Source organism: Plectropomus leopardus, chromosome 9, assembly GCF_026936395.1.
Source record: "Plectropomus leopardus strain MGB_pleo_1.0 chromosome 9, ASM2693639v1, whole genome shotgun sequence".
Taxonomy (NCBI): Eukaryota; Metazoa; Chordata; class Actinopteri; order Perciformes; family Serranidae; genus Plectropomus; species Plectropomus leopardus.
Window position 1 is genome coordinate 20,496,028 of NC_142184.1, and position 25,398 is coordinate 20,521,425.

Below are 25,398 nucleotides of genomic sequence, written 5' to 3' on the forward strand. Positions count from 1 at the left end.
AATGAAACACAGTAAATCAACACAGTTGCAGTATTTGACATATGCATAAAGGGTAAAACTCATATCATAAGAGCATACTTTAGGGTTCCTACAGCTTAAAGCAAGAAAGATTTCAGACATTTTTATGCCACTCCCTGAAATTAAGTGTTAGACCAATTTTCTAATGACCAAATTTGAAGGACAATTTCCCCCAAATTTTTATCATAATATAAAACATAACTTTTTATGTCCAACAAAAAAGTTAGATTATCAACACCAAATGTTGGAAAACCAACCTCTTTCAGACTGAAACGCATGAAGATGATGAACATATTATGTTATTATAAAGGTGTCTATTTAGTTTACCAACAGAAGTGAGAATTATCTGGCATTTCTGCCCTGTATTCTGGACAATTTTCAGATTCCACTGCCCGTCATGATGAGTTTAATAAAAGGAATTTATTAAATTATTTAACCAAAAAAGATGTGACCAATCATTTTGAGATTTTACAGTGCAATGTCAGAAAAAAAATTATGAATAAAATCTTGCTTCCTATGTTTGAACATTTTTAAGACTCTCGATACCAATGAAGGCCTTTTTTTTTTAGATATATTAATTTAATGCCTTTTTTTCCTTTTCTTTTCCTTTTTTTAAGACTCTTCGGGAACCTTGTATTTACTACGATTATATCTGGGTTATGACTAAACCAGGTGACAATGAAGCAAAGAGGTATTCAGCATCCTAGTTATTATGCCAGCTGATCAAGGCTTACTAATGATGGCACTAATAAACTTTAATGTCTCTTAAGTCAGTTCAGTAGATGAATGTTTTTTAAGGCTAGTCACATAACCAATATTGCCAATTTGAAAAAAAAAAAAAAACAGACAGTAAACAAATTCTTCATTCTTTCTCTTTCAGCCAGCCTAATTAATCTACATAACTGCAGTGCAAAATTTAAATCTGCCTATTTTGGGGGGTGCACATGTTGACATTTTAGCAGTTTTATTTGTGACCATACCCCTCATATTGCCTCTAAAATTTGAACATAACACAGACAAAGTTGTGTGATGTCTGTAATGCCAGAACAAACATCAACATTGGTTGACATTATGATGGTGCAAAAAAAAATGTAATAGTAACTGATTAGCATTATTATTAATGCTGTAAAATCCATCAAATATCAGACACAATTTCCAGGACAGTGCCTTGCAGTTAAACATCAGTGATTCACTGAAGGATCTGAACAACACAAGCTGCTTTTTACAGTAAGCATGTCAGTCTTTATCCAACACTGATGCACCAATTAATGAAACTCAGCAGGACTACAAAAAAGAATAGAAAGAATATTTCCCCTGCTGACATATATTGTTTGGAGTCTGTGCTGTCCCTTAGCATCATGATTTATTTAAAACAATGTTTCCCATTTTCTTTTAGTAGTTCTTACTTCAACCCCAACTTTTACACCTTTTTTTAATACAACAAACACTTCTCTTGGCAATATTTATTTTTTCTCTATTATCTCTATTCTTTTCATTTACATGTTCACTTGTATGCAAATTTAAAGCAGACATTAGGAAGGTTGGTAACCAGCTTAATGAAGCTCTTAACAACATCTCTGGATTATCATGGGAAATAAGAGCCTTGTTTTCAAAAAATGTTTCAACATCCGCTGACATTGGTTTATCACAAATACTGATATTATATTGGCAGATGTGCAAATCTAAATCCCACTGCATAAATGCTTCTTATGAATTTCTATCCATATCTTTCTTATTTCAAAATTAAATACTAATCTTCTTTAAAATGACTTGATATCTACACCAGTTTATTTAAAATATAATATCTCATAATTTACTGTATTTGGTCACAGCTCTTTACTGTCAAACAAATTTCGGGGACAATAGTTTCTGTTAAAGGAAAAATCTTTGTCGGATCTCTCTTCTCTTTCTTATTCTCAGATATTGAGTGTACCATTTGAAAATCTCACTCTGGTCAGCCTCTAAGAGTTGGTGCGTTTTTCCAAACTATTTTTTTGGTGGTATGAGCAGCAAAATCCCTTTGCCACTGAGTTCCATTGTAATGGGATGAACTACAGCTGACACATGCAAATTACAGTAAATCATGCCAATCTCTATTGGAAAGGATAGAGAAAGACCACAGGGAAGAGGAAATTAAGTTTATATTGTTCAGGGTGAAATACCCATGAAAGGTGCTATACAATCCTTCCTTTTTAAGGAATGTGAAAAACATAAGGTTGTTTAATAAAAAAAAAAAGAAAAGGTTATTCAGATTTACCTTATTTCACTGCCTGTCGACTTGTGTAGAGAAATGCAGAAAACAACTTTGTCTTCTTGTTTATTATGTGTGGTTCATGATATCAACCCTGAGCAATAACTAAATTACTTTGTAGGGGAGTACAGGCATGGAAGCAAGTATTTTTTGCAAATCTATGTATCCCTTATGTGTTCATGTGTTTCACCACAACAATTTTAGTCAATGTGTTAAATACGTTAGCTCTACATACCAGAAACCGCTTTGGTTCAATAGCTCCACCATTCTCATCCTTGGCTTGCTTTGCAGTTTCCTATAACGATCTGAAAACACAAAAACAATCCAGTCAGATATGAAAGAAAATTCAAGCAGCTTGATCACTGGCAAAACACCTTACCGACACTTTACTTACTTTGCTTTTGATATACTTGCACATGCCTTGGTTATGTCAGTCAAACTGCAAGCCTCATTATGAATAATGCAAAATTGTAGGCAGTGCTTTGTTTTATATGACATGTGTTTTAAATTATCTGGAACTTAAATAACTGTAATTAAAATCACAACAATGCGCCACATTTGGGGTACATATCTTCAAAGAGTACATTCAAAGTTACATGTCCACTTTGTTGCAGCCGAAGCTGGTGATCAACTTGTGCCATCTAAGGATTGTTAAAAATGAATAAACTCAGCCAGTTTTTTGGAAGAGAATAAATCAACACAGCATACTTAGCAACAGGTCCACTCCTCTTTTTCATTTGTCATAGTTATAGTCACAGAGGTAAATTTATGGAACAGCTGTTATGGCACTGAAAACATGCAGAACATTTAATGCATTTAAACAAGTTTTTAAAAACAAAACACTGAAGGGATATGAGATGGTAGAACAGAGAGAGGAACGGGCACAGTGAGACAGGATACAAGATAGGTGGGTTGCTTTTGACAGTGTGAATTTTTTTTAATGTGTTTTCCTTGTTTTGTTATGTGTGTGCATGTGTTATTCAGAATGATCTGTTCTTGTTTTGCCTCCACTGTTTGATTTGATCAAGGTGTGTATGGTGAATACTGGGGCAGAAACTGAGAATATTCATGTTTAATAATAATAATACTTATGTTGTCTGAATATGTCTGACAGGCATTCTGGTGTTGTTTTTCTTGCTTATATTTTATTTTTATTTTCCCATTTTAACTGGCATGTTCAAAATAAAATTCTATACAGTGGTCACTGATTGAGAAGATGACAAGAACCAAAGTTTATTTTACACCGTCTGTGTGTTTACTGAGAAGCATCACTTGCTTTCAAAGACGTGAACATGATGTGCATTAGTAGTTAGGTATAATAATAATGATAATGATGGCATGAGACTGCTTCTCTTAAGCTTCCACGATGGTGTAGTGCCAGCTAAATATTGATGTCGGTGTGCCTATCTTCTCTGCCATAATACGAAATCGTATTTATCGATATATGTGTTGGCTTTCTGTCTCAAAAAATTGCATTATTCAGACTTTGACCTAATCTGAGTTGAGCTCAATCCAGTTTGCATCCAGACTGAGGAGCCACTGGCGCTCCAGTTTGTTTGTGGGTGCAGTCCTTTGAAATTTTTTTATGAACTTGAGTAATGAAGTGTTGCATATTTTCTATTTTGTCGTATTGTATCGGTTGTATTTTTATACATAGTCTAGTACGCTATGGACCTTTTCTCTGTGTCTTTAAAAAGAAGTCATTATTATTATTCTTATTATTAGCGACAACTTCGCGACTTCCATAAACAACAGCGCTGCAGAAACATTAGCTACTGAATGAACTAATCAGGTCAGCTACATCAGAAAACACCGTATCGTTAATGGCCGTTGATAGCGCTGCAGTTTGATCATTATTACTCTCCTCAACTCGTTTACCCGTCCCAAGTTAACAACGCGAGTTGTAACCGTGTGAAATCAGCTCATATTTAATGCCGACATTGCTGTGGTTATTATATCTTACGTTACGCAGTTACGGTTAAGTTAAGTAAATAGTGGCGCAAACGTTAGCAAAGTTAAAAGCTAGTTAGGTGACGTTAGCTGTGTTCACTAGCAGTTTAGGCTAACGTTAGTTACTTCGGCTCCAATTCAGCTTTAACGGCTAATATTAGCAGATCACTAAAAGTCAAATCTGACTCATATAATGACTCTCACCGGTTATTTGTATCATCATTCCCGGGGGCAGGGAGTAGTCATTGAACGAGGGTACCGCATTGACTTGTAGTTGTCCAGAGGCGCACATACCCACACACAGGGGACATGAGTGTGTGTATGTGTGTCTGTGTGGCATGTATGTTTGCGGGTTTCGCGCGAGCTAACTAGCTAGCAGCGAGAGCTCCGCACAATGCTCTATCAGTGGGATCATGGCTAAATTAAAAATGGCGGTTTACATAGCAGAGGATCCGGACTTTACCCTTAAAAAGACACTAGTTTGGGGGTCTCGGATCGCAGTGACGGGTGTGAATCATCGATGGTGGCTGTTAAGGAAGAGACGTGAATGCTACAGTTAGCTAAAACCCATGCCCATACTGTGGAAGAAGTGTTTTTGCTTACCTCGAATGCGTGTTACATTTGCTTCTCCATCTTGCACTAGCGAGTGGTAGGGCAGTTTGGATCTCGCGAGAACACCTGCTGCTGCGTTGACTCAGGGCACTCCCTTGTAACTGCTGTACAACGACGATGCTGGTGCGTCTTGGTCTGGAAGAGGCATTCAGCATTATTAACTGGTATCCTGATACACAAATACAATCTCACTTACTAATTATTGAGTTGTTGTAGCTTTGCAAACATTTATATTTTTAACTTACATACTACTTGCATCGCATTAAAGCATTGTAACAAAAAAAGACATTGGAGAGATTTAGGCTTGATATTGAATATTCCTGCACTTTCAGTGAATTAGTGGACGAGACAATTTGCCATTTGCTTTATTACTGTATGTTTAGCAAAATATTTCGGATGAATGTTTAACTTTATATAAGAAGGAAAACAACGGACAAGCAATTCAAGTGCAAGATAAAGACTTTTTTAAAAAAGGTATTTTGAAAGCCAGGAGATAGAGAAAGACATATTTTTCAAGCAATTATTTTTACTTTTGGGAAAATACAATATCCACAAGAGATAGGCAGACTCCAGACTAGACTGGGACCCTTTTTCTTTTTTTTAAACATAATTTAAACAATATGGCACCAAAGTAAGAGTCCTTAAAAACAAAAATGCAGTTACAATGAACTATATTTTTGAAAATTTTCACATCAACCGAAAGGTAATATTTTGATTTTGTATTACTTTTCATTATTTATTTATTAAGTTTTGTTTTCTTTAATTTTTATTCCAGTATACATACACCTCTGACATGTTTAGTTTGTTGTATGTAAGTATGTTTTTCAATAAAAAATTTAAAATTATATATATTAATATTAAAGTGAGGATGTGCACACGAAAGCACGCAGCAGAGTTCTTATGAAAAATATTTTTTAATTCAGTTTATTATGAAAGTGTATTCAAACTCACTGACAATTAGGTAATAAAGACCGGACATTTTTTATTACAAATGTATTTGGATGCAGAAAGCTGAGCGATGGAAATAATGTTAAAATGTGAAAATAACTGTACAACAAAAAAAACCTGAGAAAAGCTGTAATCACCACTAATCATTCAAATGTAATATCTAATGCATCTTAACATATAAATGTACTTTAAATTCATTGTAAAGTGTTGATGTGTTTAATACAACACAATATTATTTGTTGTGTCTTAAGTATGACTTTTCAATGTTCCAATAGTTGCCTGAATCCCACCTCAGTGACTGCAATGAAAACGTTTTTGAGTTGACCATAGTAGGCAGAAAAACATTCATTTGGACAGCAAATCACACTTCTGGTGATTTTATGGTCCTAAAATAAATTCAATGAAAAACAAAATTTTGCCCAAGGTATATTTTATCTGTTTGAGGTCGTATTTAAACACATCATGTTTAAAACACACAGTACACACCAACACAAAAGTGAATATCAACAATAATTAATAGAAAACTAAATGGATGAAATTAAACAAGGTCAAATTTTTTTTCCAGAACATTTCCAATATTACACTGACAAGACAACATGGCAAACTAAGCATGACAATTACTACGTACAAATATAAAAAAAAAAAGAACTATTTCCGTTTTTTCAAAATACAGCAATGTATCATGTACAAGTTATGTTAAGAAAGATTTAAAAGTTTTTGAACTATAAAAGAACTTAAATTACAACATATATTTACATATCAATTAATGTCCTGCACCTTCACAATGTTTTTACACAATTAAATATACATTTGACAACTAGTACATTCTGTGGAGAAAAAGCACATTTTTAGATCTGGCCCGACAATGCTGCCAAAACGTGGGGCCCAAATTAACTTGCAGGAAACTAGTCTCTTCATCTCATAATATTTTTCTGCTCTTCCAATGAAGCTATATAAATTACAAAATATTACAAATATTTACAATGACAACATAAATTGTAAAAAAAAAAAAAAAGAAATCTTACAGAGCGATGGACACAATTTTTGTACAGGTATTAAGTGGTTGAAAATAATTAAAGTGAGGACCGAGAAGACAAGGTGGTAAAAACACGTTAAAACAGGCTAAGAGATGGCAAAATGCTGCCTTGTTAAATAAATATGATGAGAATAAATAAAACGTTTATGTTCCACTTGGCATCAGTTGAGCACTTTGTATTTTACGTTTAGAGCTACAGTATATGGATGATAATGAGTTACAAAAAACATCAGTGACAAATTCCTCAAAAAGAATGAATACATGTGGCCCTCTGGGTGCTGACCATGTGCATGCACTGGATTTTTGCAAAATTGTTTATTGTGTGTGCGCATTGGTATCCTGTAATCATCATACCACAGAAGAATGTGTTTTATGAGGTACAAAATGCTAAATACAAAACTACAACTGCATGACTGTGTTTGTGTGTGAGGGCTATACAGACATTACATTTTACCTGACTAGAAAATGTTTTTCTTTCCCTTTTAAAAATTAGGATGGACAGCATAATGTCATTGCATAAGTAGAGCCACTAAAAATAACATAAACTACTGGGTTTTGTCAATTTATTTTGCTAGTTAATCTAGCTACTTAAATCAATGTCCACCTGTCATGTTGAAATGTGTCACAATTCCCCACTGCCAATGCAAATGATCCGCGATCATTAAAGAGTTACTTACAATTTGTTTAAAGTCACAGATGTGCCTCTAAAAATACCGTATGGATAAATGGAGCGCCAAAACAGGCTGCAATTGCTGGGCAGTCATTGGTGTCAGACAAGAGAAAGTGAGGTTCAATAACAGGTGAAAACAGTACACAAAATTTATCTGGAGTACAAAATATAAATCGCTAACTCTATTTCCTTCCTACTTTCACAAAAGCTTTATTCTTCATCCCCACTTAAAAGTCTTCAGCCACATTTCCAACATTTCTCACAAGAGAAGTTTGCCGTTGCGGTGAATTTTCAGAATTTTTCCAAGTCTCTGTTTTGCTGTTGCAAGTCCTTTCTTTGGACGTTTCCCTACATTAAAAGGAAAAGGAGAAAATATATTACAAATTATGTCATCACAGAGATATGACATTATGCTGTTGATGTTTTAACCCCTGACATCCCGGATCAAGCTATTGCACTGGATGGACGGACCTTGTTGAGAGCCATAAGGACACAAGACTGTGATGCAAATTCAAAACATGAATTGCAGGAATGCCATCGGCAGCAGCATGCCCAACTAACTGGATGGACTCTTCATAGCAGCTGCTGATTTTAATCAATTCATCCTTCAGCTCCAAATATGTAGCGGGATCAAGGACAAACGTAATTTATGTAATAAACTTTGTTTAAAAAATGACAGATAACTCTACCTTCTACCTTTATGTTCATGCTTACCTTGACCCACTCCTGTTGTGCCCTGGCTGGCTGAGCCTGCAGGGGACGCACCAGAGTGAGAGCTGCTGTTCTGCGGAGAAAGTGAAGGCCGGCGTGAAGTGAGGAATACACCAGGGGCCATGGCTCCGCTGCCTCTGGGCCCTCCAGGGCCAAAAGGTCCTGGTCCTGCTGTGTATTCATGATCCAACAGACTAGCAGAGTAGTAATCCATCCTCCTGTCTGGACTGAAGTCTACTGCCGACTCCGGAGCAGGTGGTGGCGAGGGGGGAGCTGGCTCAGTCTGAACAGGAGGAGGCGGGGCGACGGGAGCTGGAGGACGCTGCTTTTTGGTGTACTTCCTCTTAGCAGGCTTTTGCTGCTCCTGGTTCATTATCAAAAAAAAAAGGAACAAGTAAATATCTTTTTTTGACAGGTGCCTCTACTCCACATTATTCACTGGGCACATACTTCATAGATCAATAAGATCTGTTTCCCAACTCACTTGTTGTGCCAGCTTGGCAGCAGCTGCTGCAAGACCAGTTTCTACAGATGCGACTCTAGCCCCTTCCCTGGCTGGTCGATCCTGCTTGGGAAGCGTGGGCATCACCCGGGCTATAGATGAAAATAAATTATTAAGAGATCTTAAGACGAGAAGCCGTTAAGTTTTCATCATTGCCACATTCTCAAGAAGTATAACCTGCTCAGTTGTGAAAACTTCATTAAATACAAAAATAACTAGATAGTGAACAGATTTACAAGAGGTGCAGCTAGAAGGAACAGCACAATCCCACTCAGGAAAACTGCATTTAGCCAGGCTGTTTTTTTTCTTCTTCAGAGCATTAATGAACACTACCCCGTTGCCATCATTTCATTCATTTAAATGTAATGTTAAGAAATGGTTTATTAAGAAACAACAACGTCAGCACTGATGCTAGGCTAATTTACGTCATTTTAAAATGGCTGTACTCACACTGTACCTGCATCATCTGTTATTTGGATTTTATCTGCTTATATTGTCAAATTTGTTTTGTATATTCTAAACATCTGCATGTTTAACTATATTGTATGCCTTTTTATCTTAATGTTGTTTGTCTCAACCACTGTGCATATTGTATCTTCATATTGAATTTTTTAAAAATTACTTTAGGATGCCTATAAACATCAGGCAAGGGACTACCGATGAAAACTAGCTCCCCAGCCAACTCCAGTGCATTCACATTTATTTAAATGTGTAATTAATGTATATTGTCCCTTCTTCAATGCAAAAATGACAAATTACAAACAACAGAGAGCGTAACAGCAAATCAATTTGTTGTGAGCAAGGTACCTTTTGGGCTCCAAGGTGTGTCATCCCAGTTTTTCTTCCGCTTCATCTTAGCCTTGTTAGCGTGGTCCTCCTCATCAGACTCCAAGGACGGGTAAACTTGAACAAAAAAGTGATTACCATGATTTAACATTGGCTTGATCAATAAAAGTGTTAGTGCTGGGACTGGCTTTGATTTGTAGATCAGCAGCTGGGAGTCGTTACTGAGTGCTCACCATAGTCTGAATCTTTAAAACAGGTTCCCAGAGTCTCTTGCTCATCTGGACTGTCTTCGTCACTAAGGTGACGGGCGGGCCGTTTAATTGGCCGTTTCCCAGGCCGCTGGATGACGGGTTTCTTCTCAGGACTTTTTGTCTTTTTGACTCCTCCAGTCACCCATACAGGCCTGCCACCCTTTTCCTTGACCACCCCTAATCCCTCAGTCAGGCCTCCAGAAATGGATAGGGGAGATGAAGAGGAGGAAGAGGAGGACGAGGAAGGGGGATTGGCCATGGACAGCATTCCCTGTATGGCATCACGAGTACTGGGAGAGGCCGGGGCTTCCTCACTGAGAGAGGGACAGAGTTGAGCAATCACTCATCATCTCAAAAATAACCTCCTAAACATAGCGTAGTGTCAGAGCCATTGCAAATATGTGAACAATGCGAGTTTCAAAGGTTATTGGATTTTTGCAACAACACAGTGAGACATTTATTCCCACGTGCGTCTTAAACTATTGCTCTATTCACGGTTATCCAAAGCTCAGGAAGTCTGAGGAGAAAAGGCTTGCAGAATCAGTGACTTCTTTAAAAGCACTTCTTAAAACCCATTTTTATAGACTTGCCTTTATTTAATGTCGTGTATTCATTTATCTTTCAATTCTGTTTTGATCCTGCTGATTGTTGTTACTATTATTAGTAGTAGTAGTACTAGTGGTAGTAGTATTTTGTTATTGTAGTTTTCTAAAATGTTTCTGCCTCTAATCTCGTTTAATTCTTCCTTAATTCTTGTCTGGCCTTTGTCCGGCATTATTGTCTGGCTTTTGTTTTATTGCCTCTGGAATTTCTTGCCCTGATTTGCTTTGTTTGTCAAAGCACTTTGTGAACTCTGTATATAAAGGTGCTATATAATTAAGTTATTAAGTACTGATAGCCACAAACATCATGACATTAAATATACCTATTCAAATACATTCATTCAAAAAGAACAGACTCTTCCTGACTTTGACTGTTAATTACATTTTACAAAAAAAATCTATCTTGTGATCCAGGAGATCTAACCTGAGTGCTGCAGAGTCCAAGCCCGCCACTTGCTTGCTGGCCTTCAATAAGTCCAGAATGCCCCCTGCGCCACCCTTCACACCGTGGGCGGCTAGTGCCTCTTCATCTGTGGTGTAATCCTCCTGAAGCCACACACACAAACATGCTATTGTTACTATTGAACCAGTGCATTCATAATAAAGTTCTGGTGAGAAATGAATTATGCATGGCATACTTAAGAAACTGATAGGGAGAAAAGTGTATATACTCTTTATTTTCTGTTACATTTCTGCTTTTAAACACTGATTAATTCGGCCAACCTTTTTATTCAGTGGGACAGAAGACACAACACATCAATGTAGCATAATTTGTAACGAGCTGTGATCAGCTAGATGCTAAACTTGGAAGTAGCCTGGTCCGTTTGGTACGAAATAAAATGGTACGAGACATAATGAGGCTGAACACATAACCATAATGCAGTTATGGTTATGAAATTGTTACAGCTGTATCCTGCAGTGGCACGTGAGAAGTGAATTCATTTATTGACTAACACTGACATATAAAGATGGTATTCAGAACTGGCTACTGAATATCTGATTGGTGTGTCCATGATAATCTCACCTCAATGTCAAAGTCTACCTCTCCTGGCTCCCTGATGCGATTGGGGTCAGAGCAGGGTTTGGCTCTGGGCAGCTTCCTGGGAAGACCTGAGGTTACATTTGAACACAGTGATGTTACAGAAGCAAGGTGGTTTTGAAACCATGCTACTAAACTATATGACACATTTTTCTGTTTATACATGCTGCCAGCGGACATATGCATAAATACAATATTCAGTACCTTTATTATGTAGATGACATGCAAATTTATGTTGTTTTAAAAGCCAGTGAAGTAGTCAGCAGTTAATATCTTGTGTCTGTCAGCAATAAAGAGCTGGATGTCTCAAAACCTTCTGCAGCAAAATGAATTCAAATCAGAAACAATTCTCTTCGTTTCCCCAAACGCCATGTTCACACTGGAAACAGAATCGCCCCGTTATGTCAATTGTCGCACAGCTGCCCCTCAGCAGTCGCCTGGCCGTTTACATCAGAAGCGCATTTCTCTGCGCCAGTCAGCAAGTGATGCAGCTTTTCTGCTATGTTTTAATCACATGCAGAGCTTAGTCGCTGTTTGCTTATGTGTCTGTGTGCGATTGTCTCTCTCGCGCTCTATTTAGACACAAATGACAAATATGTAGAAGCATGGGCTGCATATTGTCATTTATCATCATTAGATCATGTATATGATATCTAATATACCCTTTATATCGTTCGAAATAGACTCAAGTGTTTTCCTGCTAGATTTGCTCAAGGAAAAAACAGACCAATTGCCTTATATGAGACAACAATGTTATTATGTTACAATAATGTTATTGCCTGTTATTTTTTTAAATAACTTTGGAGTATTTTATTTTTTCCATTTTAACTTTTGTTGTAGGAACCATCTGATTTTATTTTCTTGCAGTCCTAAAATGTTGTTTTTCCCCCCAAAATATGTAACTTTTTTTAAATTGCTGTATAAACAAAGTTAATTATTATCGTTATTAGTATTTCTTACTGGCAGGTAAAGGAATTAAAGAGTGTATGTCCCTACAAGAGCTTCAAAATTCATTTAAGCATTCTGAATTCTCACCGCTCAGTTTCTTTTTCTTGCTGGGTCCGGCAGGCTTGCGTCGTGGAGGAGGCGTCTCATCAATCTGCAGCTCATCCTCGGACTCAAAGTCCGACAGACTGGATCCCTCTGCAGCAAGATGTTTGTACTTCCCTGCACTTCCTGCACCATTACTGCTGCCGTCCTTTTTACTAAAACCAGAGGATCAGCAGGTAAGAGCCAAAACCTTTGCTAGGAGCATAAGATCCCAAATTTAATCGGAGCACACCAAACGGCTGCAAAGCTTACCCTTGGATTTTTCCATTGGTCAGCACAAGTTTCAGTTTGCTTTTATTTAGCTTCCCTTCAAACTCCTCTAGAGGCAACTCCAACTAGAGAGACAGATCAGAATTGCAAGAAAGTTTGAGGATGAAGCATTTGGACACAAAAAGATGCTTGATAAGCATTTCTATTGTTATCATAAATGTCTGCAAACGTATGATGTCCGTACCTTGTTCTTGGTTTTGGACTTGCCAGGTTGAAATTTTTTGAGAGTATGTTTGGTGTGGATCTCAATGAGGTCGAGCTCTCCTGCCTCTGCCTTCAGCAGCCCCTTCTGATTCTTCTTCTTGGTTCCTGGGGGACCTAGACCCCCTATCACCTCTTTGGGCTTGGGTCCTTTCTTTTTTCCAGGGGGGCGTCCTGAATTCTGGGAGGTGGTCAGCGGAGCTTTAGAGAGAGGCGAACCAGGAAACTGAGGTCCAGTGCGGCCAATGTTTTGCTGGAAAATATCCTATCATAAAAAGAGTACCGTCTGGTCAGTAAAACCCCAAAAAGTAATACTAATACTTCTTTATGCACACTTCCAACATTTTAAATAAAGCTTACAATTTTGCACAAACTTTCTTATTCTACTATTTACCTCAACCAGACGGATCTCCTTGGCCAGGTCCTTCACTAGCGTCTGAGTATTGATGGTTTCCGGAATCTCCACTTCGTGATCTGCTATAGCCTGAGTGTAGAGACAACTATCAATCATCTCACACAATATTTTACAAAAAAACATAATTCTTAATTTTGCATTTTCTTGTTTATATTAAAAATGTAAAAGGAATAGTTTAGTATTTTGCGATATATGCTTCTTCACTTTCTGGCAGAGTAAAGAGTGAAATATCACTCTCATATCTATTTGCTCAAGCTACAGCCTGCGGCTGGTTAGCTTAGTTTAGCACATGACTGGAGCCGGCCCGGCTCTGTGAAATAATAACAAAATCCACCTACCAGTACCTCTAAAGCTCACTACTTAACACATTATATCTTGATTGTGTGAAATAAATATTCTCTATTTTACGAGGAGGATATATGCCAGGTTATTTCTATTTGCTATGATTGGTAATTTCCTCGAGTCTCTGGTGGTTGCCTGCTCAGAGCAGGAAATAGACACATGACCCCATAAAACCATACCCTGTTGTTGTTGTTGTTTTTATACTCATTAAACAAACAAACAAATTAGTGAGCTTTAGACGTGCTGACAGGAGGTCTTTGTGCTCAGATAATCTAACCAGTTGCTCGCCCTAGCTTCATAATTAAGGGACAAATACGAGAGTGGTAATGATCTTCCTCCTCTTCTCTAGGAAGTGAATAAATGTATTTCCAAAAATGGCAAATTTTCTTTTAATGTTGCAACTGAATGTTGCCTTTTGAGATTACAAATGACCTGTGCATTACCCCATTTTCAAATCTAATACTTTCATGTAATGATCAAATAAAAATAGGATTTTATGCAATAATAATTTTGCTGCTGCACTATTGCTCAAGCTGTCTGGTGCATAATTAAACAAATTCCAGCATGCCAATGTCACAATTAGTTGAGAAATAAACAAAGTAGTGAAACACGGAGGGATGAGAGGAAAGAATGATATACAAAAAGGTAAGGTAAGATAAGATTTCGCTGACCTCTTTACGGGTCCAGCTGCGGAAGGCATTGTTCAAGGCCTTCGCTCCGTGAACCAGGTAAGCGGCAGGATGTCTGCGGTTTTCTCTCAAACCTGCGAGACAGAATGGCAACAGGGTAATAATATCAAAATGATAAACAATACACAGGCCATTCAAGAAGCTCACATAACACGAATATTATGAAATTCATTGAACTCCCTCACCTCTGAAAGTGTCAAGAAGGTGTTTTCCAACATACCAGCACACAGTCTCAAAGTTGGGAAAGCTGAACATTTCTGCAGTGCTTAATCTCTTCTCTATTTCATATGCCCTAAAAATAACAAAGCATAGCAAAAAAGTCAGACATTTGCAGTTATTGCCACAAAACTGCAGAATACCTCCATTAAGATGTGACCAGAAATTAAGCAACAGCCTTAGGAACGAGAAGTGAAGAACTACAATAATTCAAGGCTTAGATTTTCTTTAGGATATTTATGTTTGAGTTTGTCTGAAGAGTCTTGAAGATCAGGCAAATTATAACAAAGGAAGAATTATGTGTGTGTGCAGGGCTGTGAGAGATAATTGTCTCCAATTCAGAGAAGGATCTGCCAAGTGTTTTTTTTCCTGGTTAATTTTCCATATTGGTACGTAATTACATTGAAACAATTTGAAAGTAAAATTACGTTTCAGTTTCATTCCCCCCCCCCCCTCTCTGTTGGTCTTGCTTTTATAGATAAGTGGAAAAGTCAGGTTCACAAGTGTTGTTTAGAGGTCAATAACATTAAAAAGATAATTTTCGTCAAAAAGGGCTACAGCAGGATTACATAAACTTGGAATGGAAACAGTCCTGTGGAAACTCACCGCAGCTGCATGTCAATGTTGAGACTATGCAAGAAGTTTCCTCCAAAGGCCAGACAGTCCACTGGAGTCAGCACAGCATGAATCCACCCTGGAAGACAAACAAACGACAGAAGAATAAACATCATTTAAATTAGACTGATTTGACTACTAGACCTCTGCTAAAATCATTTTCCTCTCACTAACTAAACAAAAAGAAGCACTGCAGCTTACCTGTTGGTATGAACAAGGTGTTTCCTTGTTTGACAGAACACTTGTAACACATATCAACTTGGTCTCCAAAGAACATCTCATTCTGGTTAGATGAGGAACTCCATCGCTCAAAAAGTGCCAAGTTGGCTGCCGTGGGGGAAATTAGGTAGAAGATTTTCTCGCCCTGAATAGACATAGAGAGACAATCTCTTAACAAAACAAAACAATTGATTTTTTTTTAAGAAAAACAAAATTTTTGTGGTCAGTGTAACTAAAACTTCCTAAACATGACTGAAATTGTTTTTCTCACCCTGAGGACATGGTACCATACTGAGGTGCCTCCAAAGTCAATGTGGAAGTCTGTGTAGCTGTCCTTAACTCCCATCAGGCAGTACTTCTGTACATTGGGGCGTTCAAAGACAGACTCTTCAGGCCAGAGGTTTTCCACCCAAGACAGTTTCCTCACAATCTTTGGAGTCTCCACCAAGTTTGAGAGCCTAAAACAAGTTAATACTAACGTCAAGTCTTCATTCAAAACATCACATCCATAAAAACACAACTTTACTTCAACAAGAAGTTCTTTCTTTCTCAGAATAAAAGTAATATTCAACTCAAGTAACCTCACAGTGCATCATAATGAGGAGCTGCACATTCAGTAAAGTGATTGTCGTTGTGTACCTAGTCTCAGAGAACTCCAGGCTGATGACGTTGAGCACTCTGTCTCTGTTGGGGCTGTTGTAGTATTCGACAAAGTCTCCCAACCGCATCTTCAGGTCACATTGGCGAGACACATCAATCACATCAATCTCTTTGTCTGAACCTGCAATTAGAACAAAACATACACAATTGAGAAAACAAATTTAATGTCCCCTACCAACATTAGCCTAAAGGGCTTTACATGAATAAGCACAGATCAAAGTTAGAGCAAAAAACTTTACCAATGTAGTGCTCTACATCACTGACGCCGAATGATGCTGGAGGAAGGGTCATGCCGAGGCCATCCCGCCTCAGCACCATGACAGGAACACTGAATGAGTGCTCTTCCAGAAACTCCACTGTCAGCTGGGCCCCAGACGGCTTTAGTAAGACTTCATCCGCACTGTCATAGAAACACAAATAAAGATCTGACTGTGACGACAGAGAGAAAATATTTTTTTAAAAATGCTTTACAAATATATTCCAAAAAAAAAGAGAGCAGAAGCTGTCTGAGGATGGCAGATAAAAATCATTGTACACCGTACATGGGGTAAGCACAATAACATCCAGATCAACTCTAGTACAATATAATGCAATCTGTTGCTATAACAATACAATAAAAAGTAACCTATGTTTGTAATGTAATTGTAATCATGGTTTCATCTTTAACTATTTGCTTTGCAGGAGGACTTACCCTGGGAATGTGCGGCTCCGTAGCTCCCTAACAAACTGTGGGCTGCCTGTCTTAACAGGTCGACTCGGATCTCTTGCTCCAGCAGCACCACCATCTGCCTGCTTATTGCCTCCACGGCGTTTGCGCACTGAGAAAACAGAGGGAAAAAAATCAACAAGTGCATTACTATGCAAAAATAAACAAATAACATAATAACAAATTAAGAAAGGCACACCTAGAGAATGGTAACTTACTGACTGATGGCCCATGGGTGACCTGACAGTTTGGGCAGTGATACAGGTCAATCTCAGCTGCTTTGTCCTCCTCTACTCCAACACAGCTACACAGAGAACAGTCTTACATCAGACAAGGAATGCACAGGAAGAATAGCTGAATGAAATTCTGGTGGGTTCGAACCATCGACTGTATGCAGCCAATGGTTCAAACACACAGTATACCCACAGGAATCATGCGACTAAGACAACACATCATAAAGCACACAACACAATATTTTAATCTTATTGCACACAGACAACATAATCAAAACATTGTTAAATCTGAAAATGACCTACCTTCCATGAAACCAATCTTGACAAATGTCACACTCAATCATGAAGCGTGTCACATCATAAGGCAGGCGACACAAGCAGTACACTGGCACTGATGCCATACTGAGTGTGTGCGAGTGGGAATTAGCTTTCAACTAATATTAAGATTTCCAAATATAACTCGGGTGGAAAGGACTATTTAAAAAACTAAATGCTTTATTAATAAATATGTAATAAGGGTAATGTTATTGTTGTCTGTCACTTCTCCTCCAGATTCCTGTTACTGATACGCATGTCCACTCCGATTCACTTGGAAACCTGTTGGAATATAGAAGAGAGGGGAAAAAATGTAATAGGGTTAGGGCATGAGAAAAGGCTGAAAAGCTTCATAACACTCACACAGGGTTCCGCACATTTTCATGAACAACATTTCAAAACTTCTCCATGACTTTACAAGTTCACAAAATATTTTTTCTTGCCCTTTTTTGTTTGTTTAACAACACATTCATTTTTCAGTTTCTCCCCACATTCCCTTTTTTTTTACTTTACTGTACTGAAAGGATATATCAATAGCCTTATGTCTACTTTATCATTGTAGAAGTTTAACAATTCAAGTGCAAAATATGAACAGATATATGTTTATTTGACCAATTTAAAAAGTTCGATTGTATTTTCTACCTGAATCCACCCTTCTCCTGGGATCAGGACAGTCCTGATTTTTGGGGGATCAAAGGTAACCCCATCCAACCAAAGAGTTTTGATCAACACATACTGAGCGTTTGATCCAGTTCAAAATTAAGAATTAATTATATGACCTAATCTGACTTCAGAATCCTTTTTGTTTTTAGTATGAACACCCCATTGACAAGATATGCTTCAAACCAATAGCCGAAATCCGATCAGTTTACTTCTGAACAAATGGGTCCAGATGATTACTGTAACACTTAATTTTATTACGACAAAATTCCATGGCTTTTCCAAACTTTTCATTTTTTTTTTTCACGCCTGGAAAACGTGACTGTAAAATTCCATGACTTTTCCAGGTTTTCTTTGACCATGGGCACCCAGAATCCAACATTTTACATCTTAAATGACCACGTTAAAACCTACTCATGTTAACAGGTACAATAGCTGCTGCTGCAACCTGAGAGCTCAGTCATCTAATGTTAGCTGGGTCGCCAAACTAGTTGTTTCGGTACAATAACAATGGAATTGTAACAATTACTTCATATTCTTCAAATACACAATTGGCGAAGCAAAAGTTGTCTTATTTCCTTTGTCGAATTTACATTAAGAACATTTTACTGCGGCTAACTACTTGTTAACAGTAACGTTAGCCAAGTGGCAGGTTGTAACGTTAGCTCAATGTTTGTAAACACGCTATGCCCCGTGAATGTCGTATTGCTGTCAAAACACTAACGTGTAGCAAGTAGGCCAACGTTAGCCGTGTTAGCTACAATGTAGCTACCCTAAGCATTTGTGAATATGTTAACTTCAAATTATACAAGAAAACAGTTGGTGCAATAAATTTAGCTTTGAAACTTGAAAGAAACTCTGCATGCACCCAACACAGCTGGTTAATTTGGACTAAACAAAGAAACGTCGTTTGCCCCGTTAGTTGATATTTTACGCTAGCAACTCACCGGAATCTGGCTGCGGCAGGCCGAGCATTCGAAAGCCGTTGTAATCCCTAAGCAAGATCGGGGGGAGCTGCGGCCTTATTATGCAACGTAAATTATAAACAATTTTCTTTACCACATTTTTGTTTATCAACTCCTTAATGACCAAATATAGTGGCCGAGTCCAGAAGTTTGCACTGGACCAGAATATCAAAATCTGAAGCGACCAAAACGAGCACAATAACTACAAATAACGGCGTATTGAACTACATCAGCGCCATTTCAAAGGCAGTAGCGTCAGACGGTTGTTCGTCGCTGTCTGCTGTTGAAAGAACAATAAAGTTGTAGACAGTCAAAGGTGAAGTTGCATTCAGGAAAAAAACGTTGCAAAACGTTTACATGGCAACAAAGTTGCAGAAACATGTCGACAGCGGTGGAAGAAGTATTCAGATCCGTTACTTACGTAAGAGTACTATTGTGAAAATACTTTGTTACAAGTAAAAGTAAGTATAGTCAGGAAAGTGTACTTAAAATGTTATAAGTAAAAGTAACCAATACAGACAAATCTTTAAAAACAAAAACAAAAACACTCCAAAAAACTGTTTGATCATTTAATTTATTATAAAAAAACATAAACATTTTTTCATGAAAAAATCGTAGTTTGTAAAGTAAGTGAGGCTGTCAGATAAATGTAGGCTAGTGAAATAAAACAACATGAGTGTAATATTTTTAATGTATGACAAAACTTGCTTTTTGAATTAGAAGCATTAAGCTACGCCTTTATTAGACTATTGGAAGAGAAGTAGATTAGACGACACCTCAAAATACATTTTAAGAAAATGAATCCATCTGAGAAAAAAAATCATGAGGAGTTATTTAATGGATCTCAGATTGCACGTCTTTTAATGTACTTTTTCATTTATTTATTATAAAACCTTATTTTTTTAATTTATGTATGCATTTTCAAATAATTGAGGATTGGTTCTCATGTGTTTATGCACAGGTGATTATTTAATTATAAATCACATTTGCCTTAAATAAATACCTTTTTTTTAAATGAATGTAATAAATTTAAAAAGTACTTAAATAAAGTGGCTGTGCTGGGCCTTCACGTCAGTCTTGTGATGAGGTCTGATGTGCCACTTCAAGCCTCCACATGAAGTCATTATGGTTTGCACAGTACCCCGCTTGCCAAGCCAAATAATACACATAAAAAAATCCACACAAAGTCGTACTCTGATGTTTAACATCATTTATTTTTGATTAGTTACAAAACATAAATAAAATCAACAGTTGAATTAGTTACAATTTACAGAGGCTAAATCACCAGCAACATACTTTATTTTTTGAGGTTCCTCTGCCCAAATGTCCTTTTATCATTGGTTCTCAGTCGTGCTGTTTTGGGACTCCCTAGATTTTTGCTGCATGAATTTGGAAGTTTGTTTTTTTTTATTTGAAGTGTGGCCCTGCAGAAAGACTTCTGCTGTATATCCTCCACGTTGTCAAAGTTCAAATTTGAAATAAAATGTAAAAAGTTCTCTAAATATAATCTTAAATGACCCTGGCCTGTCAGCAATCGGGGGAGTCCCATGTAAACACGGACAAAAACCAGAGTTTTCTAGTTTCAAATAACCTCAGAATTATAATGATGAGAACACAATTTTACAATTTGTACAACCCCATTTCAAAATACAAAAATAATCTTTATCTTTTAGATAACATTTTGGTAACACTTCAAGGACAAAGCCAGCTCCACATCATGAACATGATCATTAAGCTGTAGCTTGCAGTCAACATGTTAGTATCAGACATGACAGCACAGTATCTCACCGTCACTAATAATCAACTACATCTCTGTGACAATGTGGTTTGTCTTGAAAGCAACAAATACAGAAAATCATTGTTATATTCTAGAATATGCAGCGTCTGAACAACCATACCCTTTAGCACAAACTAATCCTCTGTCACCATTCATGTTTTTTAGATGTCTTTGACTCACATGTAGCAGTTTTTAACAACTGGTACAATTTCCTTTTTTTCAGTGGCACACAATCTGTCTATCATTAATAAAACAGAAATGCTGCTTTGACTACAGCCTACTTATTATGCCAAAAAGTGTTTTAACGCCTGACCATCGCTGATCAAACGTGTATGGCTAAGTGCTCTGATAACCCAATAAAATGTACAGTAATATATCCGCTGTAGATATATTACTCTGTGTATCTCTACATCTACAAATGAAGCGTTTAGAAATAGGAGATTTTTGACTCGAGTAAACCTTTTGTAGTGTGCATAAAGCACAATTATGGCCCACAGTTCGGTTTCTGACTGATGCATTCACACTGACAGCCTATGGTCAAAGACTAAATAGTTTACAATTGTAACAAGGGATTTGTCCAATGCCAAACAAAGTTGACGAATAGGCAAGTGAGGATGTGACAACAGTGTCGGACATCAAGCTTACAACCTCTCACTTGTTTTGACTTCTTGAGGAAAAAAGCCCAAAACGCAGGCGTTGTAAACATTTTCAGTTGGGTACGGAGACATTTGAGAGGCCGCTTTGAATGAAAGGAACAGGGAAGCAATTTATAATGCAATTTACCATTGGACTATCACAGAGCTTTTTCACACAGAAAAAATATACACTCACACACCCACAAAAAATGCTGTAATTTTAAAAGGCAATATGGGAATAACCCCTATGGTCTCCCCAGTCTATTGGCAGTTTTAAAAATTCTTTTTCATCTTCCTCCCCAGCACAACACGGCGATTTGATATGTGGAGCTCAAACTGAAAATGTCAAATGTGAAAGCATTTCATACCAAATTTACTCACAACTGATGAATTGAATATGAATTAATATACTTGCCGTATATCATGAATATATGGCAAGTGCGAGCAGTTTGCACTCTGGCAAGTCAAGTTAGTCATGCAGTGTACCCATGTATCCACTGAACATACAGATGGCATATTTTAATTCACCATCATATTCATCTGAATTTATATCACATCGCTCAGACTGTTTCTATGTTACACTTGCTGAACATAAAGTAATACGAATGAAGCACATGCTGTACCGCTGCACAACACTGCAACACGGTGTTTGGTCGCTCTGTTGTAATGAAGTTAGCCAGATAAGTTTACCGTGCTTTACTGTACAACATGCTGTTGTTTAATTTATTTTCATTGACACATCTTGTGCTGTAGGCCTACAGTTTTAAAAGATCATGTAACGATCATGAGAAGATCCTAGTTTTCATCAATGTGCTTCTACAAAAATATTTTATGCCTTACAGACAAATCCATACAATACATGCTGATCAATTTAGATGACCATTACTAATTGCACTTTTAAAATTGATAGTCCTTTCACTGTAAGCATTGACAAATTTAACACAAAAATGTCAACACGCTGTCAAATATTTTGTCTTTCTTGTCTCTGCTTAGGGACAGTTCAGGTCCAACTGAGTCGGTTTGATAACAAAAACATGAACGTTAATTTGTGTAAAAGGACAAAAGGGATATGTACTCGGATAAACACTCACCCACACTCATAATCGCACACACTCGTACATTTAAGAATTTATACATCTCAACACCCAAACATACCATGATTCATAAACCCCGGCTGCTGTCTTCCTTGTTACCCTCTTGTCTGTACATACTAGAAACTATCATCGCTCACATTCACTCGCCATCTCATCCAGAAGTACACTGGAATCCACATTTTCATTACAGTCACAACTCTCTCATGCACACACAGAACTAACAAACCGAATGGATCTGCTTACATCCTGATCCACTTAGCATTTCCATCTCTTGCACCTTCATATTGACCTCGCACTGCGCCTCGGTTTCATTTCTGTCCCAGAGGAAGAGTAGAGGTGGGGGGTGTTGGGTGAATTTTGGCACTGGAAGGTAGAGCAGCAGTAGAACAAGAGGAGGAAGAGGTTGACGAGGGCGAGGGACAGGGGCAAAATGTCCCCCCAGTAGCAGCAGTGCTATCTGTGGGTGCAGTGCTGCCACTGCCTGGCAGCAGAGAGGCGGCCGTGGACACTGGAGATGTGGGCATTTGGGAAGGCAGCAGCGGTTGGCTTCGAGGTGGTGAGTGGGGCAGCTGGGTGACAGGCTGTGTCTGTGGTAGGGACTGGGACTGTATGGGAGTTTGCATCCGGGGCTGCGGTATCTGCTGGCGGAGTGGGGACTGCTGATAGGTCATCTGCTGGAGGGGGAGAGACTGATGGAGGTGTAAACTTTGCTGCACCTGTGGCACTTGTGCCATATGCGTTTGCGGTGGTGGTCCCGGAGAGTGCAGTGTGGACAGGCTTCCTCCACCTGTGTATTGGGAAGGGGCTGCCACAGGCAAGCTGGCAGGGGTTGGGGGTGCCTGGGGGTTCAGTGGTGCCACTGGAAACCAACCTGGCGGAGCCACCTGGATGGAATATAGTAATAAGTACTGAGGGAATATCACAGCACGAAACTGAGGATTTGGAACGGTTGCCTCTTGAAGCAAATGTAAAGGCCCAAACGCACTGAAGCTTCTGACAAGTGTTTTGAAGTACACCAGGAACATGCACCAAAAGCGTTATAAGCACATCAAACTGCTTTGACACTCTCACTTTGATTTTGAAGTGTCAAATAAGGACCCAGTAACCAAAGCGGTTTTTTTTTGTTTGCAGCTAAAGTAACTGTTTTGAGAGAGATAATGAATGAACAGACCTCCTGCCTTATGTAACATTATAGGCTACTTAAATAAAAATGTCTAGAAAATTCATGGGGTAAAATGTAGAAACTTTTGCTTGCTTACATATAAACAGTGACTTTTCTCTGAAGTGCTGGTTTTGTGGTGCTGGGATTTCATATAATGTTACTCAAAATACAAATGTATAGAAAATTAATGGGGGTATCTGTAATTTTTGTAATTAATATTAATACAGAAATTGCACCCAAATAACAGCCTTTTCTTCTGAAATAAAGGCTGGTTCTTTGTTTTTCTGTAGTAGTAGTAGCGTCAATTGACATGCGTTAGAGCATTATTGCTTTCAGTGCATCTAGGCCTCAGTTCAACAAAAACATGAATTTAATCAACTTTTATGCAATTTTTAAAAAAAAACATTTAAAAACATTTCTAAATGTTTTTAAAATAAAAGTGATTTGTTTGGTAATACAAAAGCACAACTTCATCCACAGCATTTACATGAGTCATCAGTAATTTTTCTGTCTATATATATATTAAAGGTTAACTTTGTATAATGCTAAAAACTGAAGCACATAACATTGTGTAGTCCTACCTCACTCGGCTGGCTCCAGCCTCCCAACTCCTGCACCTGCTGAATCTGCTTAATTTGATTTAGCGAAGGCTTGGGCGGGGCGGGGCCCACCGTCTCCTTCGTCCAATTATCAACGAGTTTGTGCAGTTCATCCGTGAATGTGCTTTTTCTTAGAGGACTTTGATCTGTGGAAAAACAAGGAAACACATCATACCACTGATTGTTGCTAAATTCTGTGTTGCCCTGTTATATCGATGACAACCTGTACCTCTTTTAGCAGGCAGTGTAGAGCAGTGCTCTGGGTTGCAGTATAGAGGCAGTCTCTGTTCACTTCCTGAGAAACTACTTGACTGCTGAATCCCTGGATGGGAGGTACAAGAAAACAGTCACAAAACGAGCAAGCAACAAAAAAAAGTGAGAGAGAGATAATTACAAAAGTGTGTACCAGAGTGTGTAACCCCGTTGTTATCCATGTGAGAGTGAGGCCGGGGCCGGAGCTTGATTTTGGCCGGCCTGGGTCTACGAGGAGAGAGTATAGGAGGTCCTGTGGGAAGAGGAGGGGTTCGGGACAGGGAGACAGGCAGACTCTGCCTTTGGTCTTTGAGGGAACGAAGCTGTCTGTACAGCTCCTGCAGCTCTCTGTTCTGCTGGGCCTGAAGGGATACCACCTCTTTGATGTGCCTGTAGAGGAAGAGATGCAAAACACAGTGCAGAAGTTGTGAGCTTAGTAAAATCATGTACTGAAAATCAGATGGAAAAAATAATTAGGTAAACCGCCTCCCGGTTGTATGCCTTCATGCATCAGTCAGGTTACACTTACAGTTGACATCCACGTCTGTGAAAACATGGACGCTTCACACACATCTTCCAGCACAGATGGTGTGCTGTCGGGTGGCATGGTGTTATGTCCACAAACGTGTTTTATGAGGTCATCATGACCTTGACTTTCGACCGTCAAACACCAGATTCTAATCAGTTCATTCTTGAGTCCAAGTGGACGTTAGTGCCAAATTTGAGGGAACTCCCTTCAGGCCATCTTCAGATATTGCGTTCATGAAAATGAGACGGATGCAAGGTCAGTGACCTTGATCTTTGACCAACAAAACCTGATCAGCATATCGTTGAGTCCAAGTTTATGTTTGTGTCAAGTTTAATGAAATTCCCTCAAGGTGTTCTTGAGATATCGCTCTTACAAGTATGTGAGGAATGCAAGGTCATGTTACCTTTGACCTTTAACA

General features: G+C 38.2%; 3 protein-coding genes across 9 annotated transcripts in view; all 3 read right to left on the minus strand.

The window, feature by feature from the left end:
- huwe1 (HECT, UBA and WWE domain containing E3 ubiquitin protein ligase 1) overlaps nt 1–4,927 on the minus strand; it is a 49,023-nt gene extending 44,096 nt beyond the window's left edge. For both annotated transcript variants that reach the window (XM_088082185.1, XM_088082184.1), the window contains exons 1-2: nt 4,823–4,927; nt 2,505–2,574 (exon numbers count right to left, since the gene is read on the minus strand). The gene's annotated coding sequence lies outside the window, so the exon portion shown is untranslated. The remainder of the gene's footprint in view (nt 1–2,504; nt 2,575–4,822) is intronic.
- Nucleotides 4,928–5,726: 799 nt separating this feature from the next.
- Nucleotides 5,727–19,206, minus strand: phf8 (PHD finger protein 8). Its single transcript, XM_042491726.2, has 22 exons — nt 18,915–19,206; nt 17,296–17,589; nt 16,978–17,063; nt 16,745–16,871; nt 16,293–16,453; nt 16,033–16,174; nt 15,665–15,851; nt 15,376–15,538; nt 15,166–15,253; nt 14,529–14,635; nt 14,326–14,417; nt 13,292–13,381; nt 12,881–13,162; nt 12,679–12,761; nt 12,412–12,581; nt 11,362–11,447; nt 10,762–10,883; nt 9,718–10,049; nt 9,506–9,601; nt 8,681–8,790; nt 8,200–8,560; nt 5,727–7,833 (listed from the first exon to the last, which is right to left on the minus strand). Exons 2-22 carry the CDS (start codon nt 17,391–17,393, stop codon nt 7,745–7,747), a joined length of 3,072 nt encoding a protein of 1,023 aa, XP_042347660.1. The 5' UTR covers nt 17,394–17,589; nt 18,915–19,206; the 3' UTR covers nt 5,727–7,744.
- Nucleotides 19,207–20,127: 921 nt separating this feature from the next.
- The window catches only part of wnk3 (WNK lysine deficient protein kinase 3), a 51,113-nt gene continuing 45,842 nt past the window's right edge, over nt 20,128–25,398 (minus strand). For all 6 annotated transcript variants that reach the window (XM_088082187.1, XM_088082191.1, XM_088082188.1 and 3 more), the window contains 4 exons: nt 24,606–24,841; nt 24,429–24,521; nt 24,182–24,345; nt 20,128–23,322 (listed from right to left, as the gene is read on the minus strand). In XM_088082187.1, coding sequence (XP_087938313.1) covers nt 22,747–23,322; nt 24,182–24,345; nt 24,429–24,521; nt 24,606–24,841 — 1,069 coding nt within the window. In that variant the 3' untranslated portion in view covers nt 20,128–22,746. The remainder of the gene's footprint in view (nt 23,323–24,181; nt 24,346–24,428; nt 24,522–24,605; nt 24,842–25,398) is intronic.